This window comes from Mustela lutreola, chromosome 16 (genome assembly GCF_030435805.1).
Source record: "Mustela lutreola isolate mMusLut2 chromosome 16, mMusLut2.pri, whole genome shotgun sequence".
Classification (NCBI taxonomy): Eukaryota; Metazoa; Chordata; class Mammalia; order Carnivora; family Mustelidae; genus Mustela; species Mustela lutreola.
The window spans coordinates 29191568-29217951 of NC_081305.1; the positions used below are offsets into that span (position 1 = coordinate 29191568).

The 26384-nt window shown below is 47.2% G+C and overlaps 1 protein-coding gene across 1 annotated transcript in view; it reads right to left on the bottom strand.

Annotated features, from left to right (window-relative positions):
- Positions 1 to 1707: 1707 nt before the first annotated feature.
- FTO (FTO alpha-ketoglutarate dependent dioxygenase) overlaps positions 1708 to 26384 on the bottom strand; it is a 373670-nt gene continuing 348993 nt past the window's right edge. The window contains exon 9 of the mRNA XM_059152155.1: positions 1708 to 3982. Coding sequence (XP_059008138.1) covers positions 3829 to 3982 — 154 coding nt within the window. The 3' untranslated portion in view covers positions 1708 to 3828. The remainder of the gene's footprint in view (positions 3983 to 26384) is intronic.

Below are 26384 nucleotides of genomic sequence, written 5' to 3' on the forward strand. Positions count from 1 at the left end.
CGACAGGGCAGAGGCTCGCCTTCTGCGCAGCCGCTCCCGACAGCACTCCTGGGCCTTTCCTCCCCCTTTATGGTTGTCAAATTGATTTCACCACCGTGGTACCTATGGCTCTCAATGAGACTTAATTAAAAATACCATTTAATCACAAAGTAACAAAGGCAAGCTGGATAAATGGCATTGCCACATCAGCACCTCCTGGCCCGCTCTCTCCTCTCCTGCTCAATCTGTTTGGAGGAGAATTGCCTCTTCAAATAAGAATCCCCCTGTCTTCCACACACTTGCCTCTGACAGAGCTCCAGAATAAACAGTATTTAGCATGGCATGGATCCAAATGTATGCAATTTGCCCAGTGGTAAAATCAGCCTTAACTAGAACAGGGGGAAAAAGAACCCCACAAAAAACAAAAACCAGTTGCATTCGAAAATACCCTTCCCCTGAAACACGCAAAAACCCTTCTCCTGAAGGTTGGGTGTCCATTAAACAGGGCCTATGGACTCTCATTCCCAGCCTCCCTCAATTCAGCTGGTGATGGATTTAGAAGCTTATTACTAAAATTGTGTCACAAGCGATGCCATGACCCTGCTCTTTTCTGTCTAGGCAGCTCCCCGGGCAGGGAGGCTGCGGCCACAGGAGCTGCTTGGGTGAGACAGTAGGGCAGGGTGTCCCCTCACGCACCCGGAGGGGCCCCCAGCACATCCTCCCCATCCCAAGATCTTGGCCAGGGCGTGAAAGTCCCAGTGAGAACACTGTGCCTTTGGATGGACCATCTGCTCTTTGAACAACTCCCGAGAGTCCAGAGAAGACGGCACCACCACCCCACGCAGAACCCATGGATGTTTCTCAGGGGTCTGGAACCAGACCTACGCTCTGCCCCCCCTGCCCCGCCCTGCCCCCCCGGATGTATCCCTCGCACTCCCAATTTCCCGCTTCCACCAGGGAATTGAGGGGGCACCTGCCTGCTGCACTTTCCTGTCTCAGGACCTTCCTGCCCGCTGTTCCCTATCCTGGAAAGCTCTTCCCCATCACCTCTGCTTTCCCTGACCTGATCTGAGTCAGTCCCCAGCAACATTCACCCAGTGGGCTCCCTTCAGGCACTTACAACTGTCTGAAACCATCTTGTTATTGAGTTGCTGGTCTGCTGTCTGTCCCAAGCCCACTGAGTGGGGCCAGGTGGTCAAGCAAGGTTTGTGCGAGGGCAGAAGGGAGAGGGAGTCAGGAGCATCTTGGTGCACAGGGAGCTCCCCAGATCGCTGGGACCAGGGGGCCGGGAAGCCGGGCAGGAAGCGGGGGCGGGGTCTACTGACTCAGGGTGGTCCCCGGACCAGGCTGCCCACTCCCTCAACCCCACACATGGCCCGTGTTCCCAGGGAAGTCCTCCCCTAGCTCTCAGGGGCAATAGGCCTTCCGGTGGCTCTTCAGAAACTGAGTTGACGGCCACTGGCCCCCTGCAACCCCCTTCACGATGGTTTCCCGCAGAGCACACATCATCCCCACACGCGCCAAGCCCATGCTTGCTGAAAGCCGTCATTTCTTCAGCGGAAATGAGATCTCACCTTTCGGATTCACTAGGTAGTGGTTTCTCCCACCGTGGTGGTGCACCACCTGGGCCCATCTGGAGGTCTTCGAGAACCATTTCCACCGAGCCCCCGCTGAGCCAAGGGAGCAGGCCCACCCACCAGCGTGCGAGCAGAGACAAGCAGGACCCTCTTTCAATTTCTAGTCTTAGCCTTTTAATAATTTTTATTGTGTATGAATGTTTTATGATGTACAAGACACATTACTACAAGTAGGCCACAAACAGAGCTCAAGAGTAACACACACACATCAGGGAAAGCACTAAACATGATTATCTATTCTAACATAGGGGTGCAAGCAAGCAGGTGCGGGGTGCTGTCCGCCGGGGGTTGGGTGCTGATAAATGACAAGAGGGAGCACCAGGGGCCATGGAGGGCTCCCGACCCGCCCGAGCACGAGGAGACGCTACCTAGCTCGTCACCATGCCAGGACGGAGGCCGAGGGCTGCCAGATGTTCTGAATTCTAGGGAGAACACACACGTTTTTATTTTATAGGAAACCTCCCAATTCTGAAATATCGACACCTCAGGAAACGGAACATGGAACACGCACCGGCACCAAATACAACAGCGGAGGCAATGCCGCCACACGCTCCTTAGGTCCCGGAGCTCATGTCATCTCTACAACAGCCCAGTGGGCCGCACTTCCTCTCTTTCTTCCCGATGAGGCCTAAGGACATCGGGGAATTTATCTGTGGTCTGAGAGAACCGAGTCTCCAGACCATGAAACCCTGGCTGCTCTGCGTAAGGTGGCGCTTCGGCGGTTAGCTCCATGGACGTGAACGCCACCTTGAACCCGGAGAGTCTCAGGGCAGGAGAGAGTCTCTCAGGAAGCACAAGAGCTCTTCAGCTCCCAAACTATGGTAAACCACTACAAGAGAAGGTCCCAGATTGGGGCGAGGGGCGAACTACTCCCATGATTTCTGGGGTCACCACAGGGCAGGAGCTAAGCTAGAAAGGGAGGGATGAGATCATGGCATCACGAGACAAAATCGTCATGAGGACGGAGGAAGGAGGGGACAGCGTCTACACCAGGTCAGCTTACAGATACAGAAAAATACTAATATTTACTTGGTATCTAACTACTTGTCAGGAGTTGTTCTACACCTGTAGCTAGGTTAGTCCCTTTACTCTTCACCTTGTGAGTTGGTGCGTTTAGTATCCCCATCATATGGAACAGGAGACTGAGGCAAAGTGACACGCCAAAAGTCACAGAGCCAGTGCGCTCTAAAGCCAGAGCCCAGGTTTTAACCTCTATAATACATCGCCTCTCTAATGCACAGATGTCATCAGGATGGGGCACTGGGGCTCCTCGGGCCTCGAGTCCACCTGTCATTACATACAGATGAGAGAATTCCAGAAAAATGCACATGCGGGCTAAATCCATGAAGCAATGCCAACAGGGCTATATCTCTTTCATTAGCTCAGGGATCCTTCCCAATGACAGATGTCAAGTGTATTTTAATTTCCAACACCTCCTCATTCCCGGGGGGCAAAGTACAGAACTCATAACTCAGGCTTTTACAGAAGAGCCAGTGGCTTCTCTTCAGTGACACGCTTCTTTTCATTCCTTTCGCGTATGGGGATGGTGGCTACAGACAAGTGGAGAAGAGAATTTCCTGCTCTCAAACTTTTTATAGAAGTGTTATCCAACAGGACTTTCCACGATGAGGAAAATGTTCTGCATCTGTTTTGCCCAATATACTAGTCACCAGACACGTGTGGCTATTAAGCAGCTGAGGAACGGAATTTTTATTATGATGGAAAATGGATTTAAGAAGCCACACCCAGCTAGGGGCTACCATATTGGACAGCACAGCCTCTAGAGGGCGTGGTAAGAAATGGGGGTGGCAGTATCTAGGTTCTGTCTTCCTTCGAATGACTTTGCAGCCTTCTACTCTGGAGTTTCTGAAAAGGCTGGGGAAGGTGGAAAGTGGGTTGGGTTCGGCCAAAGACTGGGCTCACCCCTGCCGCCTGGGCCCTTGGGAGCTGAAATGGCTCCCGTGAAAAATCCAAGTGGGGAATAGTATTCGGGGGGTAGGTTCTTGTTTCGTACCAAATCAGATTATATCACTGTGCCATTTTTAAACATTTTAACATTCATGGGCTTCATTCCCTACTCCCTCTAAAGGGACCCAGGTTCTAAAATCTAAAATCAACACTACCCATACTGCCCTTGCCCAAGCCCATGGCAAGGCTGGAGGAAGGAAGCCAAAAATATCTTTTCCTCCTCCACCTAAGATTTGTGCTCCTTCTAGGGTTTTCCTTCCAGAAGCAGACCTCTGAGTTCTGAAACGATGTCTGTGAGATCGAATGGCAGAGGCATCGAAGGGTCATGCTTTTCCCAGTACGGCCGACACTCTGGCTTCTGATCCACAGGTAAGGTTCGGGCAATCTGGGACTGGCACCTGGAAGAGTAGGAAGAGGCAATTAACCCATGCGAAGAAATTCCGGAAAGACCCCAATTCACGGGCATTTGGGAACGACACCGCCAAGCACTGCAAAGACAGTGCTTCGCGGCGGTGGTAAGGATCAAATGAAAGAAGGTGCTCACCAGGCACAAAGCAGGTGTTTAGAAGACAGAAGAGCTGTTCCTCATAGCGTTGGAACTTCTTTTTCTTTTTTCGATTCCCAGCTTTGTATTATCTCTAGTGGCTTCACAGAAGCCAATCACCAGGGAAATTCAGTTACTCTGCCTTGAAAACGGTGAATTATTTTTTCATTATCTCAACTGTTATTTAAAGTGTGTGATTAAGCCATTATCAGATTTAAATGTTTGGGGGATTTCGATGTATTACTAGATTACTGGGAAAGATTAAATTGAATTTACTGCATTAAAACGTCCAAGAATAGATTAAACAATATTACGGGCCGGGATTGACTTTGGAGATTCTAGAGATTTACAAGTGTCCCAGCTTGCTGTGCTCAGAAAAAGGCACTCCAAGGAGAGACGGATTTATAAGGATATATGCAAATAGAGGTTAATAATCATTTCCACTGATGAATAGGTGGGGAAAACTTCCACAAAATTAAATTAAAAGGCTAGCAAGAGTTACTCCCTAAGGAAAACACTTAAATCACAGTTTTTATTAAATGGATTATTCATCAATAGTAGAGAAATTAATTATCATATGCAACTAAATTATAGCCTTGTAGGAAAAAAGTTGGGGACAGCATCATCCCCAGCTTGGCTGGCATCGACCTCTCAGAGAGACCAGCTTATTTAAAATTGGTCAGGGAAAGCTCAGTGGCTTTAGCTTTATTTGTCTGAAAAAATGAGGATCAGAGAGAATGAAACACAAATGGCGATAAGAAACGAAGAGTTTCCCTACTCCCTTGGAGGGCGCGGCGGTGGAAGCCTGTGTACCCGGAAGAAATAGCAGGAGTACACCAGAAAGAGATGCACGGGTTCTTCCCCACGCCCAGCTTCTCCGCATTGTTCTCGAAATCAATTAAAAAGTGGCCATCGCCACGATCCATCTCCTGTGGAGGACGAACGCCGAAGACATCAAAGGACAGACTATCCCGGTCCTATGTTGGAGCCTGATGGTAGGGGAAGGTTCCTAACGAAAAGACATCTTCTTCTCTGGGGAATTATTAATGGTGAGGGGATCCCCACGGGAAAACATACTTCAACTTTATACCTATTTTCTCGTGTGGTTAATTGCTCTACCGGCATCCTCTGCACTCAATCCGTCGTACATTACACATAACATTCCAATATATCTTCAGCTCTCCGCATCAGACCCTGATAATAGCGTCTGTTAACATGCACTAAGTACTATTATGTACCACATCACTTCATAAATAATAAGATTAGCTGACCTCAGGGCCCCAAGAAGAGTAATGTGTTTAAATGTTCTCATTATTTATTTAAAACAAGAATTAAAGCAACAGAAGCTGCTTTTGACAATCCTCTTAGCATAAATATTAAACTGTTTGCACTGATAAGCCCCACACAGAGCTGAAGAACGGAGGGTGTGTTCTGTAGACGACCTGGTGATAGGTGTTGGGGACGGTGCCTCTTGCTGCCCTGGTGTTGAGGCTGCCTCTCTGTGGTTCTAGAGACAGTCTCTAAATCACAGGAAGGGGAGGGAGGGAAATTAACATTCAGGGGGAGCTGCGACTAATTACAAAGGAACTCGGCAAAGCTTTTCAAATTGTGCTCTCTCTCTGCTTCGAAATCACAGGGTAATGCTCAATTTACTAGGTAGGGAAAGTTATTCCAAATTGAGCAGCTCAACCTCTCAGCGGATAAATTATCTGCGCACACATTATCCCGGCTGGCAGATTAAAGGCCTATGATAAGTGTCGATCCACCTAGAATATCATCAGGTTTGTAAAAAGTCAATAGAGATGCTTTCTCACCTGTCAGATGGGTTTGCCCCATCGCTTTGAGAAAGTATTAAAAATAGGAAAGCCTGCCAGAGAGGTTTGCTTATGCCCTGTTGTATACACCTTCCCCCCCAATCCCGAGCTTTTCCTCTGGGTCCAGCTGCTCTGTGATTTCCTGCCCCCCAAAGAAAGGCCAGGCTGGTGTGGGAATGACTTCTTTCCATGCAGGACCCGAGAGGCTAAGGGCTGGCTACCGTCACTGGCTTCCCTCTGGGCTGGAGGGAGAACCCTTTGTGGGGGTCTCTTCCTGCTCTGAATTCACAGCTTTCAAGGTCACTTTCAAACGTCTTTTAATGCCCCATGCTCCTTGCCGATTTCCGAAAGGTAGTGACGGGGCCCCAGCAGAGGACTCATTATTTCAGGTGATGCCTTACCTACGGGGGAGGATGGCCACCCCCTGCTTCAAATCCTAGTGTCTGGTTCCATATCACGCCAGATTGCAGAAACCGAAAGAGAAGGGATTGAGGATGGCTTGAAGGCGTAGCCCCTTTTCAGTTTCTTTCTTTCCTTTTTTTTTTTTTTTTTAAAAGATTTTATTTATTTATTTGAGAGAAACAGCCAGAGAAAGCACAAGCATGGGAGGGGCGGAGGGAGAGGCAGAAACAGGCTACCCGCTGAGTGGGGAGGGAGCCTGACATGGGTATCGATCCTGGGACCCTGAGATCATTACCTAAGTCAAAGGCAGAGCCTTAACCTACTGAGACACCCAGGTGTCCCGCCCCTTTTCAGTTTCAATTCCTCTTGCTCAAATCACTCTTTCTGCCTCCTTTTGGCTCATCTCCTAGGATGGGGCAGGAGGGAGGTTGAAGCGTCGTGGAGAACTTGGCACCTGCTGCTGTGTGGGGGAAAGGACATCCCAGGCTGGTTTCTCACCCTTGAGCGGAGCCTCAACTCCCTGTCCGGTGGGAGTGAGGATGATGATGAGGAGGAGGATGTTGGGTATTCACGGGGTGTTGGGAAGGATAAATGAATACATACATGCAGGGTGCTTAGAACAGCGCCTGGCACAGAGTAAGCACTCAACAGATATTAAATATTATCATCGCCACCGTTATTTCTACCATGAGGACTAGTGACGGACAGGTGATAATGCCAAGACCAGAGCTGCCTGTCGTCCCTGTAGAGATAAGGAAGCCGCTCTTTCTGGCTCGAATCACACTGAGCCTGAGTCTGAGTCCCACACCACATGATAGGCCTGGACGCTGAGGCTTAGGTAGTCAAGCTCCTACAGCCTCCCAGAGACAGGCTCAAATGCTCTGACCCAGAAAGTCTCAACCGTTGCTCCCGAAGACCTAGAATTAGTAAAAGGTGCTGTCATCAGACTTTCGAACAGGTGGCTCTTCCAGATTGATGTGGCATTTACAGGGAAGAAAGTAGGACTGATTCTTAGCACATAGACTCTACAGTTCCTTGCAAAATAAAGGGGCCCTAAGTTCTCTTAGGTCATGTTTTAGGAACGCTGACTGCGGCACACATTTGCAGGCTGTGTCTATCCCTACTATCCCCACCAAGAGGGCTGTAATTTTCCCATAGGGAAATCCATCCCCTCTCCGTGCCTGGCCACGTGGTTTGGGTGGGATTGGCTCTCCTGCTATAGCCAGCTTAGCCTAATGAGTACATCCACTCTCCCAGCCACAGGAAGAGGTTTTGGGGGAGGCATATGACCCGATCTGGGGCAAGAGGTAGGGTGAAACCAGAGGACTGATGTGGGAGCTGTGGGAAAAGCCTTTCTTATCTCCTGTGAGTTATCAGGATGCACTGTCTGGGAGAGCCACAGTCATTTTTGCTTGGTGCAGCAAGGGGCTGGGTCCTAGGCAATATTGTTTGTAGCTGGATCAATCCTCACCTGAAGTCAGGCATGCTTAGAATTTTTTAGTTCCTTGGGGCACCTGGGTGGTTCAGTGGGTTAAAGCCTCTGCCTTCCGCTCAGATCATGATCTCAGGGTCCTGGGATCAAGCCCCGCATCGGGCTCTCTGCTCAGCAGGGAGCCTGCTTCCCCCTCTCTCTCTGCCTGCCTGTGATCTCTGACTGTTAAATAAATATATATATTTTTAAAAATCTGTAAAAAAAAAAAAAAAAAAAGAATTTTTTAGTTCCATAGCCATGATTGAGTTAGGTTTTCCTGTCACTTGCAACCAAAGAGGCCTGGCTGACATGCTGGCCATGCTCCCCACCTGTCAGTTACTTCCCCCCCTTTTTACTACAACATCCGTTGCCACCGGCTTGCCTGCCAAGGATATGTGGATCGTCCTGCCTCCAAATTGAGATGCCGCTGCTGACACAGCATAATGTGTGCAGGGATCATCTGGGTATGAAAGCAGGAAAATACTGGCTTTTGGTTTTGGTTCCAATTGTGTTTCTATTTGGGACAAATTCTTACCCAGAAAACAAGGGTGTGCTGGTGTTTTCCAAATAGGTCTCTGCATGCAAACAAGGCAGTTTCAATGACCACAGCTGGATGACTTTTCCCAAGAAAGTTACAAAAAAAAATTCTCCTAAACTCAGTGTTCCCTAGGACAGCAGATCATTCTGGACCCACCTAACAGTAACAAAGTTCTCTTTTTACCTTTCAATCTTGTCCTCTGTATTCCCATCCTAAAGCAAATCCTATTTTCCATGCTTCTTTGGCTAGCAAATAAACTTGGATCTACCCAGAAAGCACTGCCCCTTTCATGAAGCATTACAGAGGGAGAAAAGGAAAATAATATACACGTCATCTCTCTCCCTCCCAAATTCACATTATTCCAAGATTCCAAGGACTGTATGAACGAAACTCTGTATCCCCAAAACTCTGGCTATGTAGGAATGGTTCTCCCTAAATGACCTGGTGTCCTAATGGGAAGCAACTGACAGGTGTCCCACTGGCTGGCCCCGTAGCGGGCTGCCCACAGGTCCCTCTTCTCTCCCCACAGGTGTGACTCACATGGTGCCTCTGCGCCCCGGATTTCCCTAAGGGCCACACGTGCATCTGGGCGATCAGGATGGCGGCCACATTAGTGAACACTGGCCGCCATGCTAAAATTAACCACTTTAGCTAAAGTGTGTGTTAATTATGGGTATGCAAGCAGTCAATAAAAGGTTAATGCAAAAGTCAAAGGATAAATTTCTTCCCTTATTGCACCACTTCACAGACTAAATGACTAACATTATACTTCGTGTTTTTAATCAATAGGTTTTACAGTAATGTGCTGGCCATTGATTTTAAGAAAACATATACGGTCTTCCTCCTTGTCCTTAAATTTTGCAACAAATGAAGGAGGACAGGTAACATTTCCATAACTCTTGGTGACGTGATAAAGATTTCAAGAGAGAGGATGCCTACTAAGAGAATCATCAAGATAAGTAAGCTTAAAAAACAAAAAAAAAAACAACAAAATACCGAGAACTTCATGGGGACCATATTACCAGGCACACCCTGCTGAGGAGACAAGAAAAAAACTCCTGAGAGGGAGTTCTTTAATGGGAAACAGGAGAGCAAAGAGTAACTCCTGCTTAAAACAATTATATTTTGTAGCTGTTTAAACAAAAGATGCTGAATATACAGCACTGCCTTAACTTGATTTTTTACAATCTGAGAGAGACGGGCAAGGTGGGTATTTGATCCCCATTTCGAGTGAGGGCTGCCTTACCCCATGGTTGATCAGGGCGGGTGTAGGGGAGCAAGGGCTGGGCCCGGCCTGGGCATCCAGCTGGCTTCCCTTTCTAGCACATTCCATCAATCTCATGTGCTTCTTTTTGGACTAAAACGGGCCCCGTTCCCCGACTATTTAGCTGTTCTTGACACATTTAGATATCCAGGAGACTCCAAACCCTTTTAGGGAGAAGGAAGAGCAAGACTTTTTTTTTTTTTCCTTCAAGTTCTAGAAGAACTGTTATCACAGCAAACGACTGACCAAGCTTCCTTTGCGCTCTGACGACTTGGTGTTTCTTACGGCATAAGCATCTACGGTCTGGAGAAATGAAAGACACATGTTCATCTTTTAGGGGCATAAACTGTCTCTAACTATATTCCCGGGGTGACCTTGAGAAAAATTGCTCAACTTCTTCCCTTCCTCTGCGGTTACATGAAGCCAATGGTTCTCTGCTTCACCGGGTTATGCGGAGATAAAACCAAATATGTCCATAAAAGCCCTTTAAAATAGGTAGAATACTGCACAAATGTATAATTATGTCTCAATATCCCTTTCCCTTCTGTGCAGACACAGGTCCTGTTTTTAAAACCCCACTGATTATGCAATGCTGGCCACGGGCTCTCGTAACGCTTAGAAGTAAAAATGAAAGAGCTCGCGCTTCTAAAGACTGGAGTGATTTAAACTCACAACTTCACCAGAAAATACCCAGTGAACTATAAAAAGTGCACTTCTCTTCAAGTCAGAGTCTTCTCCAGAATTGTAATTTGCAATGAGGAGCTGACGGTCACTCCGGCTGGTGAGCAGGAGTCTGTCTTAGGCTACCAGCCCCAGCAGAACGCATTCCCTCTAACCATACAAGCCAGAATGGAAGGCCTCGGAGGCCTCGCTCACGCAGCCCACACTGGTATGGCCTCACGTTAAATCGACATTTAGCTGCAAAACCCAGTTGGCGGGATCAGCATGGAAACAGCGAGAAATAATGAGATAATGGGGGCAACCAGCGCCGCTATGGGTTTTTAGGCCTTGGAGGGAGCAGGAGACCAACAGAGGGGATGGAGTTTCTCTGTTCTTCCCATTCTCTCTGGGACCATGAGAGTCACAGCATCTTTTCCCACAGGGGGATTCTCATGTTCAAACCCACGTATTTTTCATATACCATCCTATCTAAATCCCTGATGGGTACTTTATGTACAAATTTGGGGGTTTGCACACGTCATTCAGACTCTCCTTGAGGTCTACCTTGAACGTGACATTTTAGATGGGACCTTGAGTGAGTGGCCACTCCTCACTGGGCTGTTTCTCATGGTCTCACTACGCTTTGCTCCAAATAATCTGTCTTCGTCAGTGGTAAGAAGAGTACGTGGTCCAGTTTCTAATAACCTCCACTTGACATGCCAAGTCCTTTCAAGAGAAGTGAGCTAACCCATTTATAATTCGTCTTCTCCAACCTTCCATTGTGGCCATCACAGCACCGTGGGCCCCTCTGAAAACAAACAGCAGCCCTGTTGTATCTACCATAACACTCAACCTTGACAAAGCTGGCTTTAGAAAATTGGTTTCTTAAACTGCTAGAACTCAGTTTACCCACTGCAGAACTACTAAGCAAACCCAATGGCTAAATGAGTTTCAACAAAGGACGTGTTCACTTTCTCTCTGAAAGGCTTTTAACCTCTTGCCTCTGTACCACATGTTAATGTTTCCAGATCAGTAAAGTCAACACACATCAGAGTGAGGAAAAGCCAAACTTTGGCCCATGGGTCAGCTTTTTTTTTTCTTTCTTTTTTTTTTTTTTTCAGGTCAATGTACGTTTTTAGTCGGTAGTATTTTTCTTTTCTTTTTTTTTTTTTTAAAGATTTATTTATTTGACAGAGAGATCACAAGTAGGCAGAGAGAGAGGAAAAAGCAGGCTCCCTGCTAAGCAGAGAGCCTGATGCGGGGCTTGATCCCAGGACCCTGAGATCATGACCTGAGCTGAAGGCAGAGGCTTAACCCATTGAGCCACCCAGGCGCCCCATCGGTAGTATTTTTCAACCATGACCACTTGACAGAGAAGGCTTGGCTTAACTTCTAGTTGTGTAAGAATCTATCTGGAGTTTACACTTCAGGAAAGATGTGAAGAGCCTAAGAGCATAGTCTGCTGAGGTGTGTTAAGAATCAAGTATCTCCAACAGGCTTGTGAATGCCAGGCCATCAAGCCACATGGCCATCTAGCCATTTTTCCAGAAATCATTGTGCCATTCAGCATGGATAAGCCTGCTGTCCAAGTCTTAGTCGGTCAGTCGGCATATTCATGGAACACCGAGCGGGGGTCCATACCATCTACACACTGGGAAGAGAAGGAAACAGCACAGGACACAGCCCAGCTCCTGGAAATGACTTGTGTTCTCCACCTTCATTTGGAACTCAAAAGGCATTTTCCATATAAACCGTGGTTTTTGTGATTCCCAATTCTTCTACTACCTCTGATTTCTCTGTAAGAGCACAGTAATATACTATATGGCCCAATAACCACGATTATCAGGGGTTGGGGTTTTATTCTGTTGATTCGGTTATATTTGAAAAACAAACCACACAAAACATTTAGAGTTCTAACTTGGGACTCCATGGAGAAATTTCCTTTGATAAGGGTTTCCCATCCTTCTGGCTCATCGAATCAAAGCTTCTTTCCACTCTAATCACTGCTAAGAGCTCCTCTGGCCAATGGCAAAGCCTCACCAAAGAGGAGAAGACTCAGGGGTAAGGATAAAGGTGCCCAGTTAGTATCTGCAGGAGGTTAGGAGATGAAGAGACATGGGACACAAGAGCCTCTTGCTGGTATAAAAATCAGAGATACATTCTGGTGATGGAACAGCTCAAGGCCATTGTCACGCTTTCTTTCAGGCCCGGGAGTGCCGTGTCCTTTCCCCTTCTCGTGCGAGTATCTGCTGTCTCCTCCAATCCATGCGGCGACGCTGTGTAAGCCTCACACCTCCTTACCCTCTCCGAAACTGCTTGTCTAAAAACTTCAGATCGTGTTTGCTGTTGTTGGAGAGAACGATAGAAGAAATTCTATCTTGTGCCAACGCTCCTCCAGTGTCATTTCTTCTCAGATCGGAGGGACAGTAGCAATGCTAACAAAAACATTACAAAGAGCCAGTAACAAATACCAAGTACCGTGTACTTTATACAGCTATTTAAATTAACACTGGTCCTCCAAATGGAAACTGAGGCCCCGAAGATTAACTAATTCATCCAAGATTTCATAGCCAAACAAAGGACAGAGTCAGGATTTGGCAAAATTGCCTGACTGCACACTTTAAGATCTTTGTACTTTTCCAAAATACCAACATCAAAAAGGATCACTCTGGGCCCTTGTTAAAAATACACTTTTCCAAAGCTGCCTAGACCCAGGTCAGACCCTTCAGAGAGGAGGGTCTGTCGGGTCAGTATGAATTTTTACGAGTGACTCTTCGGATCAGGCCAGTTTGCGAGAACACTGCACCACATTAATATGCCACAAAAGACCACAAAGATGCTGAAGTGGGGCACGGAGGGGCGACACGTGGGCCCATAAAGAACTCACGTTATATCCATATCCATTTCAGAGGACGCCAGACTCAGAGCTGGCTCTTGCAGACATGAGATCTGGCCCCCTAAGCAAGCAACAGGTGACTTCCTGGAGTCGGGCACATAGGACAGGTCTCTTGGAGTCCTTCCCTTCCTCCAGGGACTCTGCCAGGCCTGGGGAACCACTTAATATGTGAGACTGCCTGGCCCACTGCTGGGGTATAAACCCAAGGGGTGGAGGGTTGAGAACAATTTCATCCCCAGGTCCATTTGTCGGCTTGTCAGTGCCATAATGACAGTGATGAATGGGCTACCTTGACAGCTCAACATTTAGGAGCTGCTGACCTGTGACCTCTGGTCACATGATAGGGTCACCTGAAACCTGCATGACTTCTACCTGGTCAAGGGTAACAATATAAGGGTCAACTATGCTGGACGATTATATGTATCCAGTCTGAGGCCGCTTGGTCAGGAGCTTTAAGAGAGGCCGGGTTGGGTTCCCTGGCTCACAAAGCTATGGAACCATCGCAGAAATACGCCTGACAAAAGATATACAATTTCAAAGCAGTCTAGAGTAACTTTCCTTGCGAGGGAATAGAATGAACTCATTATTTTTAAAGGGCAACAATGAAAACAAACACTTTGGAGAAAAATATATTCTGCCAGTGACTCCGCCATTGGGAGGGAAGCTTGGAGGCACAGGCCCTAATGAGTGGTATTAATGCTCTCCCTGCAGCTGGGCAGAAGGTTCAATTTGATGCCGGTACTGGAACGAAATCTCCATCGGCCAGTCTTGAGCCCTCCTTTTGGCCCGAGAATATGGCTTCTCTGCCTGTCCGGTCAGCACAGGACCCCACAAAAGGACCATGATGGACGAAACAGAACCCTTCCCAATTTCAGGACATCCCCATTGCTTGAAACTTGTTTGCATGGGGCAGTCTCCAACTTCACGAAGATTCCAGAATGACTTATGAGCAGAAATGCAAGGCCACTGTCATTCTTAGAGGCACTGTCACATGAACAAAAATTATATATTTCTTCTTACAGATGTGAAGCTTTTGCTTTTTGGCTCTCTGGTTAAATTCCATTTATTCCCGATCAGATAGTAACAGTCGCGTAGGTCAAGAATACAGTGTCGTAAACGGAAGCCAAAGGGTCAATGTCATTGATTTGCAGGATCTAGAAGCTTCATAACCCATGCAAGAAGCAGGCCCTGCAGAAAAATCTGATTTACATCAGAAGCCTGGTTCCTACAAAGGATTTCCCACCCCCGCCCCCCCCACAAAGTCAAAGACCGACAGACAGACAGCCCCTGGAGCATAATCCACTCGTACTCCTGAGAGATGAGCAAAAGCAAAGGACAATGGCTTACAGAATAAAAGGCCAGCTGTTCTGACTTTGGAATGCTCATTTGAGTTGTAAGCTGTGAAATAAATTTGAGTTGATGGTTCCCCCATCTGCTCACCTGTCAGTCTAGCTCCACTGTACTGCTGTTTTTAGAAATACTTCCGTGTAACCCGCTTAATTGGTTCTGGGATGCCGAGAAACATCTCCCAAGTTTATTTTAACCTTATTCCGAACATGAGGCTACTGGGCCTTTGTTTCTCCTCTCTTCTTTAAAGAGCATTCACTAACGGGTCAAGAGCACGCACAGTAGAAAACTCAGTGTAGCCCAACACCGGCGGCATGGGACGGTGGAATTCAGACCTAGAAAACCGGGGGCTGAAATGAAATGCCAATCTGTCAAGGACATACCAGCCTGCTGATGAGCTTGTGCTCCCCACTGGTTTAAAAGCTGAGGCAGAGTCAAAATTCTTGCAATGGCGCGCAAGGCCCTTTGTGATCTATACCCTTTCTGCACCGGGTTCCCTGACCCTCCCTGCTTCTGCTTGTTCCCTTGTTCCCTTTGCACCGCTCTGTACCGGCTCATCTGCTCTTCCCTGAAGAGGCAAAGAACATTCTCAGGGCATTAGTATCTGCTGTTTCTTCTACCTTGAAAATTCTTCCCCCTAAGGGCTCCATGCGGCTTGCTCCCCCACTGCTCAAACAGAATCCAATCAGTGCGGCCTATCTTGAGTGACCTTCCCAAGACAGCAACATCCCCCTTTTCCTCCAACCCCTAGCCCAGCACTCCCCATCTTCTTTCCCTGCACTGTTTTTCTACACAACACCTGATACCATTTGGGGTATGTCTGTGTGCACGTGTGCACGCACGTGTGTGTAAAATGAGCTCCCCGGAGACGGGGATTTCTGCCTGGTTTCCTCACTGCGGTCTCCTACAAGCCTCGAGCAGAGCTGGGCACATCCCAGCCACATTTAATACAGCGGAGTGCACAGAGATGATTGAGAACTTACATCTTAATCCATACTTCTTAAAAATAGAACTGATTTCCCTGCTACACAACCAATGGTTTAGTAATGATAGTAAAAGTACGAGACACCATCAAAGAAGGAATAGGAATACCACAACTAGCCACTGACAAGGAGGATTAGGGATGGCAGAAAGAATGTTGGGGGGGGGGTCAAGGGTCAAGCTCCAGCCCTGCCACTCCCTTACCCTGTGATGTGGGGCAATGCTGTGGCTTTCTGGTCACCAGGGCTCAGGTCTGTAAAATGAAGGGTTGAATCAGACCATCCTTTAAGGTTTCTCCCATCTCTAGAAAACTGGGATTTTACCAATATGCAGTTAACTTCCATATACCTTATCTCTTGTGACCATCACTAGGGTTGGGAGGAGGGGTATTACCTGGTTTGGGACAAGGAAGCAGAGGCCATTGCTAGGCCAGCATTTTTCTGTTTAACTGCATTTCCTCCAGTGCTGGAACTGAAAAGTACTCCCAGTCCTGTTACTCTGATTCATAAACTACTTTTGCAAGCAAGTCCTAAGCCCCTCAGAGGTAACCTCAGTTACCTCAGAGGTAACACCCACGTATATCACAGGTTCCACGGGGAAGAACCCAAGGATTCTCCAAGCCGCCACCTCATTCCAAGGTTGGAGGTAAGAAGCTGCTCCACTTGTCCACGGACATTCCATGGCAGAAACAGAAGTCTGTAGAAGGGCAAGACGTCTGCACAACTGTGGCAACAAGAGCGCTATGCTAACAAAGCCCTTGGATTCCAAAGCTGTCGGAGATATCCCGGTCTTAAATCCCAAGCAGATTCCCCTTTTATACCTCTAGGAACTGCAGGACCCTCTTCCTGCAGCTAGATAGAGGCCCGCCGCCTCTATCTCACTGATGAGAACTCAGTCTCTGGGCTGCCAGAGAGGCTGGTGATTGTAGGTTTTTAAGGAGATGGGCTAACAATCTTTTCTCTGTCGGAACCAAGATTCTACACTAAGGAAGGGGGAGAGAATGGGGGCAGGATGACAGCTAGTCTCTGCCACAGAATGGAAGCAAATAGATACGAAGATGGTTTCTGCTGGAGAGCAATGCTTTGGAGAGATGGGGGAAGGGTGCTGGCCACAGGGGCTGTGGGAGCCATCTGTCTGGGGTAAGAGTACTTTGGGGGACCCATTAGGCAAGTTCTAAGGGACAGCGAGGAGGCCACTGTGGCTGAAGGAGGGTGACGAAGGGAAGGAAGAGATGGGATCCGAGGAGTCCAGGGAGGCCATGGTAAAGACTGATCTTACTCTAAGTAAGATGGGAAAGTAGTTTGGCAGGGCACTGATAGCATCTGTGGCCCAGTACTCGGCAGAGAGCTTCTAGACTCCTTTAGAATTGGGTCATCTCATGAGAGTAAGCTTCTCTGCTTGACCCATCCACAGTGTTGGGTTGATTGCAAAATATCCTCCTTAAGACTCCTTCCTGGCTAATAGGCCACTCCCCACAGCGGGGGCTGGGAGGGAGGAGGGCTCTGAACCTGATCGGCCCAAGGCCTTTGATGCTTTGTTCCTGCTTTGCCATGGAATAGAAAAGAAGAAATAACCCTAACCCTCCCTGGATTCCTGAGGTCACCTGATGTGTATCTTCAGAAATCAACTCACATCCAATTTATGTTGCTCTTTTTCTTCTTGGAGCTGTGGATTTGGGCCGAGGAACCAGGGTAATCCTATATGCTGAGAGCCACGGAAGACCAAACAGGCCTCTGAGTCAGCGCTAGATTGGCTTCTAAAGTGACTTGGTTTGAAAAAAGTTTTTAAAAAATTGCACTCAGTAGGAGGCAGGCCACACCCCGAAGTTCCCCAACCAGAGCTTGCTGGGGGTGAGCCGGCCAGTGGACGGAGCCCCTCAGAGCCTCTGGAAGGAAGGCCGAGTTGCTGAGAGACTGCTTCCGGGTGACAGAGCGGCCTCCGAACCCAGTGGTGAAGGGGGTGGGCTTATTCATTAGTCATCACAACCACAACTCTCCCCCCTGGGCATCTCTGAGGACGGAGCAAAACGGAGCAAGCTGAGGGATGAGTCGCTCTCTATCCATTACTGATGGTCTCAGCATCCCACCACCTGAAGGGGCCATGGCCCAGGCTCACACTCTCCAGGGCTCTGAGAGCTGGGGCTTGCAGCTCCTTCCTCCACTGTCTGGGGTGAGCTCATTCTCCCAGCCCCGGTGTCTGCTTGTGGGCTGACCTTGGGAAGGGCGCTCAGGCAGCATTTTCTCATCTGTCAAGCTGAGATAGCCCCAGAACCCCAGAATCCCGTCTGGGAAATATTCAAGCAGGGACCAGGACTGGCCATCTCATCTCACGGCCCCCGGGCTCTGGGAAGAAGGTTTTACCAGGGGCGGGGGGGGGGGCGGGGAGAGATGAGCAAGGTCACGTCCTCGCCACCTGCCAGCTAGGAATGGGGGTGAGGCGGAAGACGAGAGCTTGGCTCAGCTCTGTGCAGGAAATGACACCCTTAGGCCCTCACTGCGGATCCCGGGCGCTTTCTTATTTGCCAAAATTCAGAAGGTCATCAGGAATCAAAGGACGACATCTGCTTGTGCGGAATGTCATTATAGAGGAGTGTGGGAACAAGAGGCCTGTTACAAGTCACCTCTCCAGCTCCTGCAAACAGGCCGATTAATGGAGAAGTACAGCTCCTCACTGAGCGTTACAGGAGTGGGGTCAGCTGGGACCGGGCCAGGGCTCGGCGGTGAGTGGGGACAGCACAGCGAGGACTTGATGAGCTGCCGTAACCTCCTGCCCCGTGCCCGGCCTGCCAGGGAGCCCAGCTTCTCAGCAGACTGCTAAGTTAGAATTTCCACTTTTTTGGAAGAACAGTTCTATAGCCACGACCCCCTGGGAGGGAGCCCGGAATACCTTTCCAGGGGCCCATTATGCTTTCTCTACGGTGCCTGTGGATAGGTCAGCTCAAGTGAGTCCACGGGCCCTGGGAAGCCTGCTGTTCCAGATTTAAATTGCACTCTCTAGTTGGAGATTGACTCATGAAGGTTCCAGTGCCCAAAGGTGGCCACCAGTAAGTTAAGAGGCCGGGGCTGTGTGTAAGGGAGAGCGTGGGCGGGTGGCCAGCCCAGGGGGTGTGAATGGAACAGCACTGGGACACTCTGGCTCCCAACCGATGCCAGAAGTGCCCCAGGAATCTGTTTCTCGCAAGCGTGTGGGGACAAAGGAGGGGAAAGCATGTCGCGGCGCAACTTATTTCTAAGGAGGAGAATATTTTAAGTCATAGCTCAAATCACGCTGCTTCGTGGTGCGACGGAGAAGCACATGAGCTCTGCGTTCTTTGAGAGGAGAGGGAGAGGTGGGGGTCTCCAAAGCCCATTTTTACCTTTTGACTGTTTCACCCAGGCTTGACCACGTGACCAGCCCACTGGGAGAGATCCGTGCGGGAGGCCAGCAAATGCAGACGAGAAGCAATTTAATTGGTTCCAAGTTAATGTCCTTTTCCAGTTGGTCTTGTGTAAGCACCTGGGAGTTACAGCCAACTAACTTAAAATGATTTATAAAGTTCTTTCCCAGGAGAAAGGTCTCTGGACAGGCAGCGAGTGAGTTCCTGAGTTATTTCTCCATGGTGGGTACAGCCAGAAGATGAGGGAACAGGTTCAACAGTAAAGAACCTGAAGCTCACTCCAAAAAGGGATGGAGGCTCTTCCTTTCCCAGCAAGGTCATTTTTGACCACCATGGCTAGCTCTCATGGACGTCAAGTTTGACAGACTTCTGCCTTTAGGAACTCATCATTAACTCATACCTTCTCAGTTTCAAGGCGAGGTGAACAGACTCGCTCAAGACACCGGTGACAGAGTCCTAAAACTACAATCCAGGTCCCGGGAGCCTTCGTTCACCGAAGGCTTACTGGCTTTTGCTTTTTTAATGTTCTAACAGTTAAGAGCAAACCTTTTCTGAAGCATCTCCTTTGTGCCAGATCGAGTTCTCAGTGTCTTTCCATGTGACGCTGATAACCCTACGAGGTTGGTACGATTATTATCCCCACCTTACAGATGGGAACACGGAGGCACCGGGTGGTTTTGTAACTTGCCCAAGGTCAGAGACTGTGAGTGATGTGGCCGAGATATGAACCCAGGCACTCTGGCCTCAGAGCCATGTTCTCAAGTCACTACCCTATGATGTTAATGAAACATACATTCCCAGTCTGACATCTAATGATACGAGGCCAAGGGATGCATTTTATAATGTAAAAGCAAGACTCTCCCATCTAGGGGCCTGGCTGGCTCAGGAAGAAGAACATGCAACTCTTGATCTCGGGGTCATAAGTTCAAGCCCATGCTGGGTGTAGAGATTACTTAAAAAAAAAAAAAGAAGAGTCTCCTACCCTTGGACCTGTTTCTAATGGTGGCTCCCTTCTATATCTCTAATTAAGATGCACACACTGCTATTTCTTGACTTATCAACTCTAGATATTATCTGTTGGCTTCCTGTAACGGTACATGGAGACCTGCCTTGCCCTCATTCTGTGCATGTGTTTGTGGGGTTGGTGGGAACTTGTCTCCAGCCATGGACCGGGCCTTCGGTGGTCACTCCCACGCTGGGTCAGCTGGCCTGTCACCTGCTTTACACACACTGCAGCACAGGGGATGTTCCAACACTTCTTCAGAAAAGTCCGAGAGCTTCCACCTTTGTGCTTTTGGGCGTCACAAAAGTCTAGCTTCGACACGAGAAGGCTGAATCTTGGCTGCAAAGACCCCATTGGAGAGAGAGATTGAGGCCCTGCTACCCAGACTCCCGGTGAGGCCAGAAGAAGAACCTTCCACCGCTGAGCCCCAGGCAACACACAGAAAGCCAGTCATCTGTGATGAGAAATAATGATGATGGCTGTTTAGTTCTGGGGTGATTTGTTATGCAACGAATAACCAAAAATAGTGTTTTCTATATTTTTAGGTCCTTAATTGGATACCTCTGTAACTATAGATACTATGCTTACATTCTATATCTGGTTCCGTTAACTTTCCTTATTGTGCTAAAATATATATAAATATATTTACTGTAAAACGGCCATCTCAACTGTTTTTAAGTATACAATTCAGTGGTATTAATCGCACTGTGTAAACATTACCACGGTCTATTTCTGAACTTTTCCATCGCCTCAGACAGAGGATCCATACCCACTGAGCAATTATTTCACACTCCCCACTTCTCTGGCAGCTAGTGACCTCTTGTCTACTTTCTGTCTCCATGAATGTGCCTCTTCTAGATAGTTCTATAAGTGGGATCATCACCCAACATGTGTCCTTTTGTTTCTGGTCTAGTTCACCTGGTGTACTATTTTCAAGGTTCATCCATGTTGTAGTGTGTATTAGAATTTGATTTCTTTTTATGGCTGAATAATTCACTGTACACATAGAGTACTATCTACCTATCTATCATCTATCTATCTATCTATCTATCTATCCATCTATCTATCTGTCTGTTGATGGACCCCTGTGTTGTTTCCACCTTTTGGGTATTGTGAATAATGCTACAAAGGGCACTGGTATACAAGTATCTGTTTTGAGCTCCTGCTTTCTTTTAGGTGTATATACCTAGGAGTGGAATTGCTGGGCCATATGGTAATTCTACATTTTATTTTTTCAGGAACTGCCAGAGTGTTTTCCAACGGTACTATGTGATTTTATATATTTCCACCAGCAGTATAGGAGGGTACCAACTTCTCCATATCCCTCTCAACACTATTTTTTTAAAAGTACAGCCCTCCTAGTAGGTGTGAAGTAGTCTTTCAATGTGGTGGATTTATTTTCCCTGACAACTAATGATGCTAAGCATCTTCTCATGTACCTATCTGCCAGTTGTATATCTTCTTTGGAGAAATATCTAATCAAGTCCTTTGCCTGTATTTAAATTAGTCTGCCTATTTGTTGTTGAGTTTTAGGAGCTCTTTATATATCCTGGACATTAAACCTTTATCAGATACATGATTTACAATATTTTGTTCTTATTCAGCAGGTTGTCTTTACTTTCTTGATAATGTTCTTTAATGAACAAATGTTTCTAATTTTGGAGAATCCAACTTATTTGTTTTCTTAGGTTTTTATTAATTTTTGGCAGAATTACTCAACTTCCCCTTTTATAACATAAGGGTAAGAGTGTCTAACATAGGATGAAAGACTGAGCCACTTAACAGCATGAAATAAAGTTGAAGGAATATGAGATACCCCATGTTTCATGTACTCTGGAGGGATAATTTCCATATATGTGGCATTCTCAAGTCAGTTGCTGGTTTTCACCAAAGCCAACCTCTCCTTGACAACACTGTTAACCCAACTTGGGGTTATTCCCTAACTCCAACAGTGCCTAGTGGGAACTACTTAAAACTGGTCCAGAATCCTTAATTTACACTTACTCAGAGTGAAAGTTCTCATTCTGTACTTCTACAAATGCATCTGACTGTATAGATGCCTTATGTCTTCCACCAACCTGGAGGGAACTGGTGGGCATCTTACCAACTACCAGTTTCAGTACAGAGGAATGGCAGTATCTGAGATCCCTAGTAAAACTTTTCATGACATCCCTCAGACCTTCTGGCAAATGATCTGATCTGTTAAAAGAATTTCCTGATACCTTCTGTGGCATTTGTAAGAGACTAAGGAATGGTTATTAAGACGACACATGCAGGGGCGCTTGGGTGGCTCAGTAGATTAAGTGTCTACCTTTAGCTCAGGTCATGATCTCAGGGTCCTGGGATCGCACCCCACGTCAGGCTCCCTGCTCAGAGGGGAGCCTGCTTCTCTCTTTCCGTCTGCACACCTCCCACCCATGTTCTCTCTCTCTCTCTCTCTCTCAAATGGATAAAATCTTAAAAAAAAAAAAAAAAAAAGACCATGTATGTATGCATATCCTACTCAGCAAACCACCCTTTACATAATCAGTGACACCTCTTTATGACATGATAATTTGCCAATAAAGCAGATGAAGAACACAATACCAGGCAGGAGAATCCTATCATATAGTAAGAGCTTTCCTCCCATATGCAGGGCAGCTCAGGGGACACAGTCTGACCTCCTGTACCTCTGAAACTGGGTAACAGAAACCCTACCATAATGATGCTTTCCTTGTACAACAAGCTTCACTTGGGCCCTTCTGACAGCCGATTATCACTTTTCTCCCCCATCAAAAACATTTAATTCACCGCCGTTTGGAATGTCTATTTATTTGTGGGGTACTTAGGACGCCTAATACCTCATAACTGTTTTGGTCCTTACCATCAGAAAGGAAATGTGGCTTGGTAGAGAAAATTAAAAAGTGTTTTGAGCTCTCAGGTCAATATCAGCCTTCTCAAAACTGTATTTGCAAAAGCCAGCATGCTGTTGAAATAACTGCGCGAACTATATCGGTTCCAAACAGATAATGATGTTTTGCAGAATCGCTTATAAAATTAAAACTGAAAACAACCTAAATGTCCACCATTGAGGGAATGATACTAAACCATGGTATATCCATACTATGGGCCTCTCTGCAACAATTAAGTAGAACAGAACTGATTTATATTATATGTTCTCACATGGGAAGGCCTCCAAACACAAGATGTACTGAGTAACACAACCAAGTTAGGTATTGACTTGTACCAGTATAATAGCCATTTATGGAAATGAAAAAAGAAAACAGGCATTGGTCCCCAGCACATCTATCTATCTGTAAGTGCACAGGAAATTACCTAGAAGCGCAAGAAGGTCAGAGATTGGGACTAGGGGGTCCAAGAGCACTTTATGAAGTTTTCATTTTTGAATGGGGTGACTGTGTTTGTGTAGCACCTGTGTCATTCAACACGGATAAAGATGCTAACGCATGGCGAAGAACACAAAATACTTCAGAGCTGGGGATGGGGATGTGAACCTGTCGTTAAAGCATACAGTATGCGCCTTCCGTTCTAATTTCCTTTCTACCAGTCAGAATTCTGGGAACCCAGCGAGAAGGAAATTCTTGGCTTGGTCAATATGGGGCTCTGAAGTCAAACAGGTAAAACAGTTGCTTTGCATCTTTCCTTTTTTTGAGCGAGAGAGAGCGTGAGCCCGTGAACGGGGAGGGGGGTGGGGGTGGGTGGGGAGGCAGTGAGGGATGGGTAGAGGGAGAGAGAGCATCTAAAGTAGGGGACACGGGGCTCCACCTCACAACCCTGAGATCAAAACCTGAGAGGAAATCAAGAGTCAGATGCTTGACCAATGGAGCCTCCCGGCTGGCCCAGTTCCTTTGCGTCTTAAGGGAGAATTTGCCTACAACCCTCTGAGCTGCTTTAGTAAAGGCAGGGGCATCTGAGGACTGGCGCCAACAAAGGGAGTCCTTCTGGCTGTCTCTCTTCCCTTCCCCAAACTTCTGCCCTCCCACTGAAACGGAAGCCTAGCGAGGGGGAGAGTAAAAAGAAAGGGCCCATGACTATGCTCACTTTAAACACCTAAGCTTTATGAAACTTCTTTCAACTACATGCCTCTTAAGGAAAAACTGTCAAAGCAACAAAGATGGAAAGTGGAAACAGATGTTTTTCCTACCAAAAGGGCTCAGAGGAATGGCTTCAGAGAGTCATGTTTGTTTTCTGAGTAACTGTACCAACTGACTTTCTTGTCCGCCATGACAGCCCCTGGCCTGTTTCTTGGACCCCTGCGGGTTCACTTGCTCAGAGTCCAGGCATGGCAGCGGAGGTCGACAGCAAGCCCTGAAGACAGAGGAAGGCCTGGGGCTCTCAGTCTCAGCTCAGCTTAGAGCCATTGGCCCCTTCCTGCCCCCCACCCAACACCCCCCAAAACAGGCCTGAGAGCCACTCTTAGGAAGGCAAGAGAGGGCAAGGGCATTTTATTCTCTGACTGAGTTCATTTTTCCCTTCTGGGGAAGGGCAGCGCGTTCGAACACCTCTGAGATGGGAAGGGTCTTGGGAACACAAGCCCCCCCTCCCCCTTTCAGTTCATGACCCCCTCCCCTAAGGCTTTGCTTTTAGGCACCTTCGTTGCTAAAGGCATTTAACTTTAATTCCATTTGACTTCAATTGTGTCCAAATTACTGTAAAAAGGAAGAAGACAACAAGCTGTAAATATGAAGAGAGACAGAAAATCATTGAGAATCCTGCCTTTATGAATATTTGATGAAGAAAGGTTAGATCCATAGCTGGTAAATTATAAGAAATTATGTCCATCATGTGACTCTGTCAGCAAAGGTTAATACAAATGGGTTGGGACTTAGTTGGGATGACAACGCAGATTAAAAAAGATTTGTCCTGTCCTCACTGCAATTAGTTTTTCTCCTATTATTAGTGTAATAGAGTTGATCATTAGGATTATGGCAACAGAACAAATGTTCAGCGAAATCATTTTGTGTTACAGACTCGCATTGCATTTTTACAATAAATTTTTCATCTCTGCTAATCTTGCCCTTAATTGTGTGGTTGCTGTGGGCAGGATCCAATTATTAACTCTTTTGATCCTACGATGCCCTTGCCATCAAGCATGCTGATTACATGCAGACCGAACGAGGGATCCTCTGTTTTTCTGCAGCTGGATACACGGATCTTGTGGTTCGTTTAGTGCATGCAGAAAAATGGTTAGCTTTGCTCAAATAACAGCTCCAGTCACGCGTGAAATTGTTTATAATTGTGTTATAGGATTTTGCCCAGGTTAAAGGGCTTCTTGGGGCTTCCATTATGAACCTCATTTCTCAGGTATTTATGATTCATTTTCCACTCTTAAAAACTCTGAATTAGGCTTAACATTCTCTGCTTAGAGGCCATACTGTTGTTGCTGTTGTTATTATTATTTTGCAAAGGGGATTAAGGGAGTCATCCCACATTCTCTGTACCAAGGCGGGGAGTGTAATTGATGTCAAGCCCAGTAAGTCCGGATGTAGAACAAATGGCTAGAGGCATGATTTCTCCAAGTGGCAGTCCGGATTTCCCAGGGTACCTTCGTGCCCCTTTGACAAAGCTGAAGAGCTTGAAGACGGAAGCCAGACGGAGGGTAGGATGAATGACTGGCCACTAAAGGGAGACATACCAGACGGCATTTAAGTCTCTAGCCATCCCAGACCAGGCTCTAAATAATTAGAAACAAACTTGGACAATGTGGTGCCAGCTTTCTTGGCTTCACTAGGCTCCTTCTAGAAAACTCCACCGCCTTCACCCGAGGTCAACCTTTCTTTGGATGCTTTGAATTTCCTATCTTTCATGGAGCTGCTATGTGTTTTTCAAATGAGGGACAGGGCTGACGGAATGTGTGAAGATCTGCAGAGGACAGAGAGAAAGGCAGCTAGAACTTGGGTGGTGGAGGGCATGCCATGGAGGGCATGCCGTGGAGGGGAAGACGCAGAGGACGGAGCATGCCCACAACAGAAAAAGGAAATGATGAAATAAACATCTAAACGCATCAATGCGGTATCTGCTAATAAATCAAGAGACCCTAGAGGCCCCGTGCAGGAGATAAAAATTTTCTTCTCCCCACCCCCCCCAAATCTAAAGTAAGGCTAGACAATATGGAGAACGAGGGAAAAACTGTCTTGGGAAGGGTTAAACGTGACAGCCAAAAGAATAATTGGAATTGTCATGCCTGGAGCAATTTCAGCGTGGAAGGAGTGTCTAAGGAAGGTCCGCTGAGAGCTCCCTGAACTGAAGCAAACACGCTCCCCACACTTACAGCCATCCCGAAGTAGGAAATTTAACACATCAGGGAGCCTGCTGGATTATCAGATCAACTAATCAATAGCATTGACAATATTTCTGCCTAAAAGCATGGGGGTGCAGTAAAGCAAGGCACCAGAGAGGACCAGATCTCTGCCAATACATTACTTGGGACCTTTGACTCTTGCCATGGGCCCAGGAGGGATGTGACTTTCTTCCCAAGACCTGGGATTTTCTGCCTAAGTAACT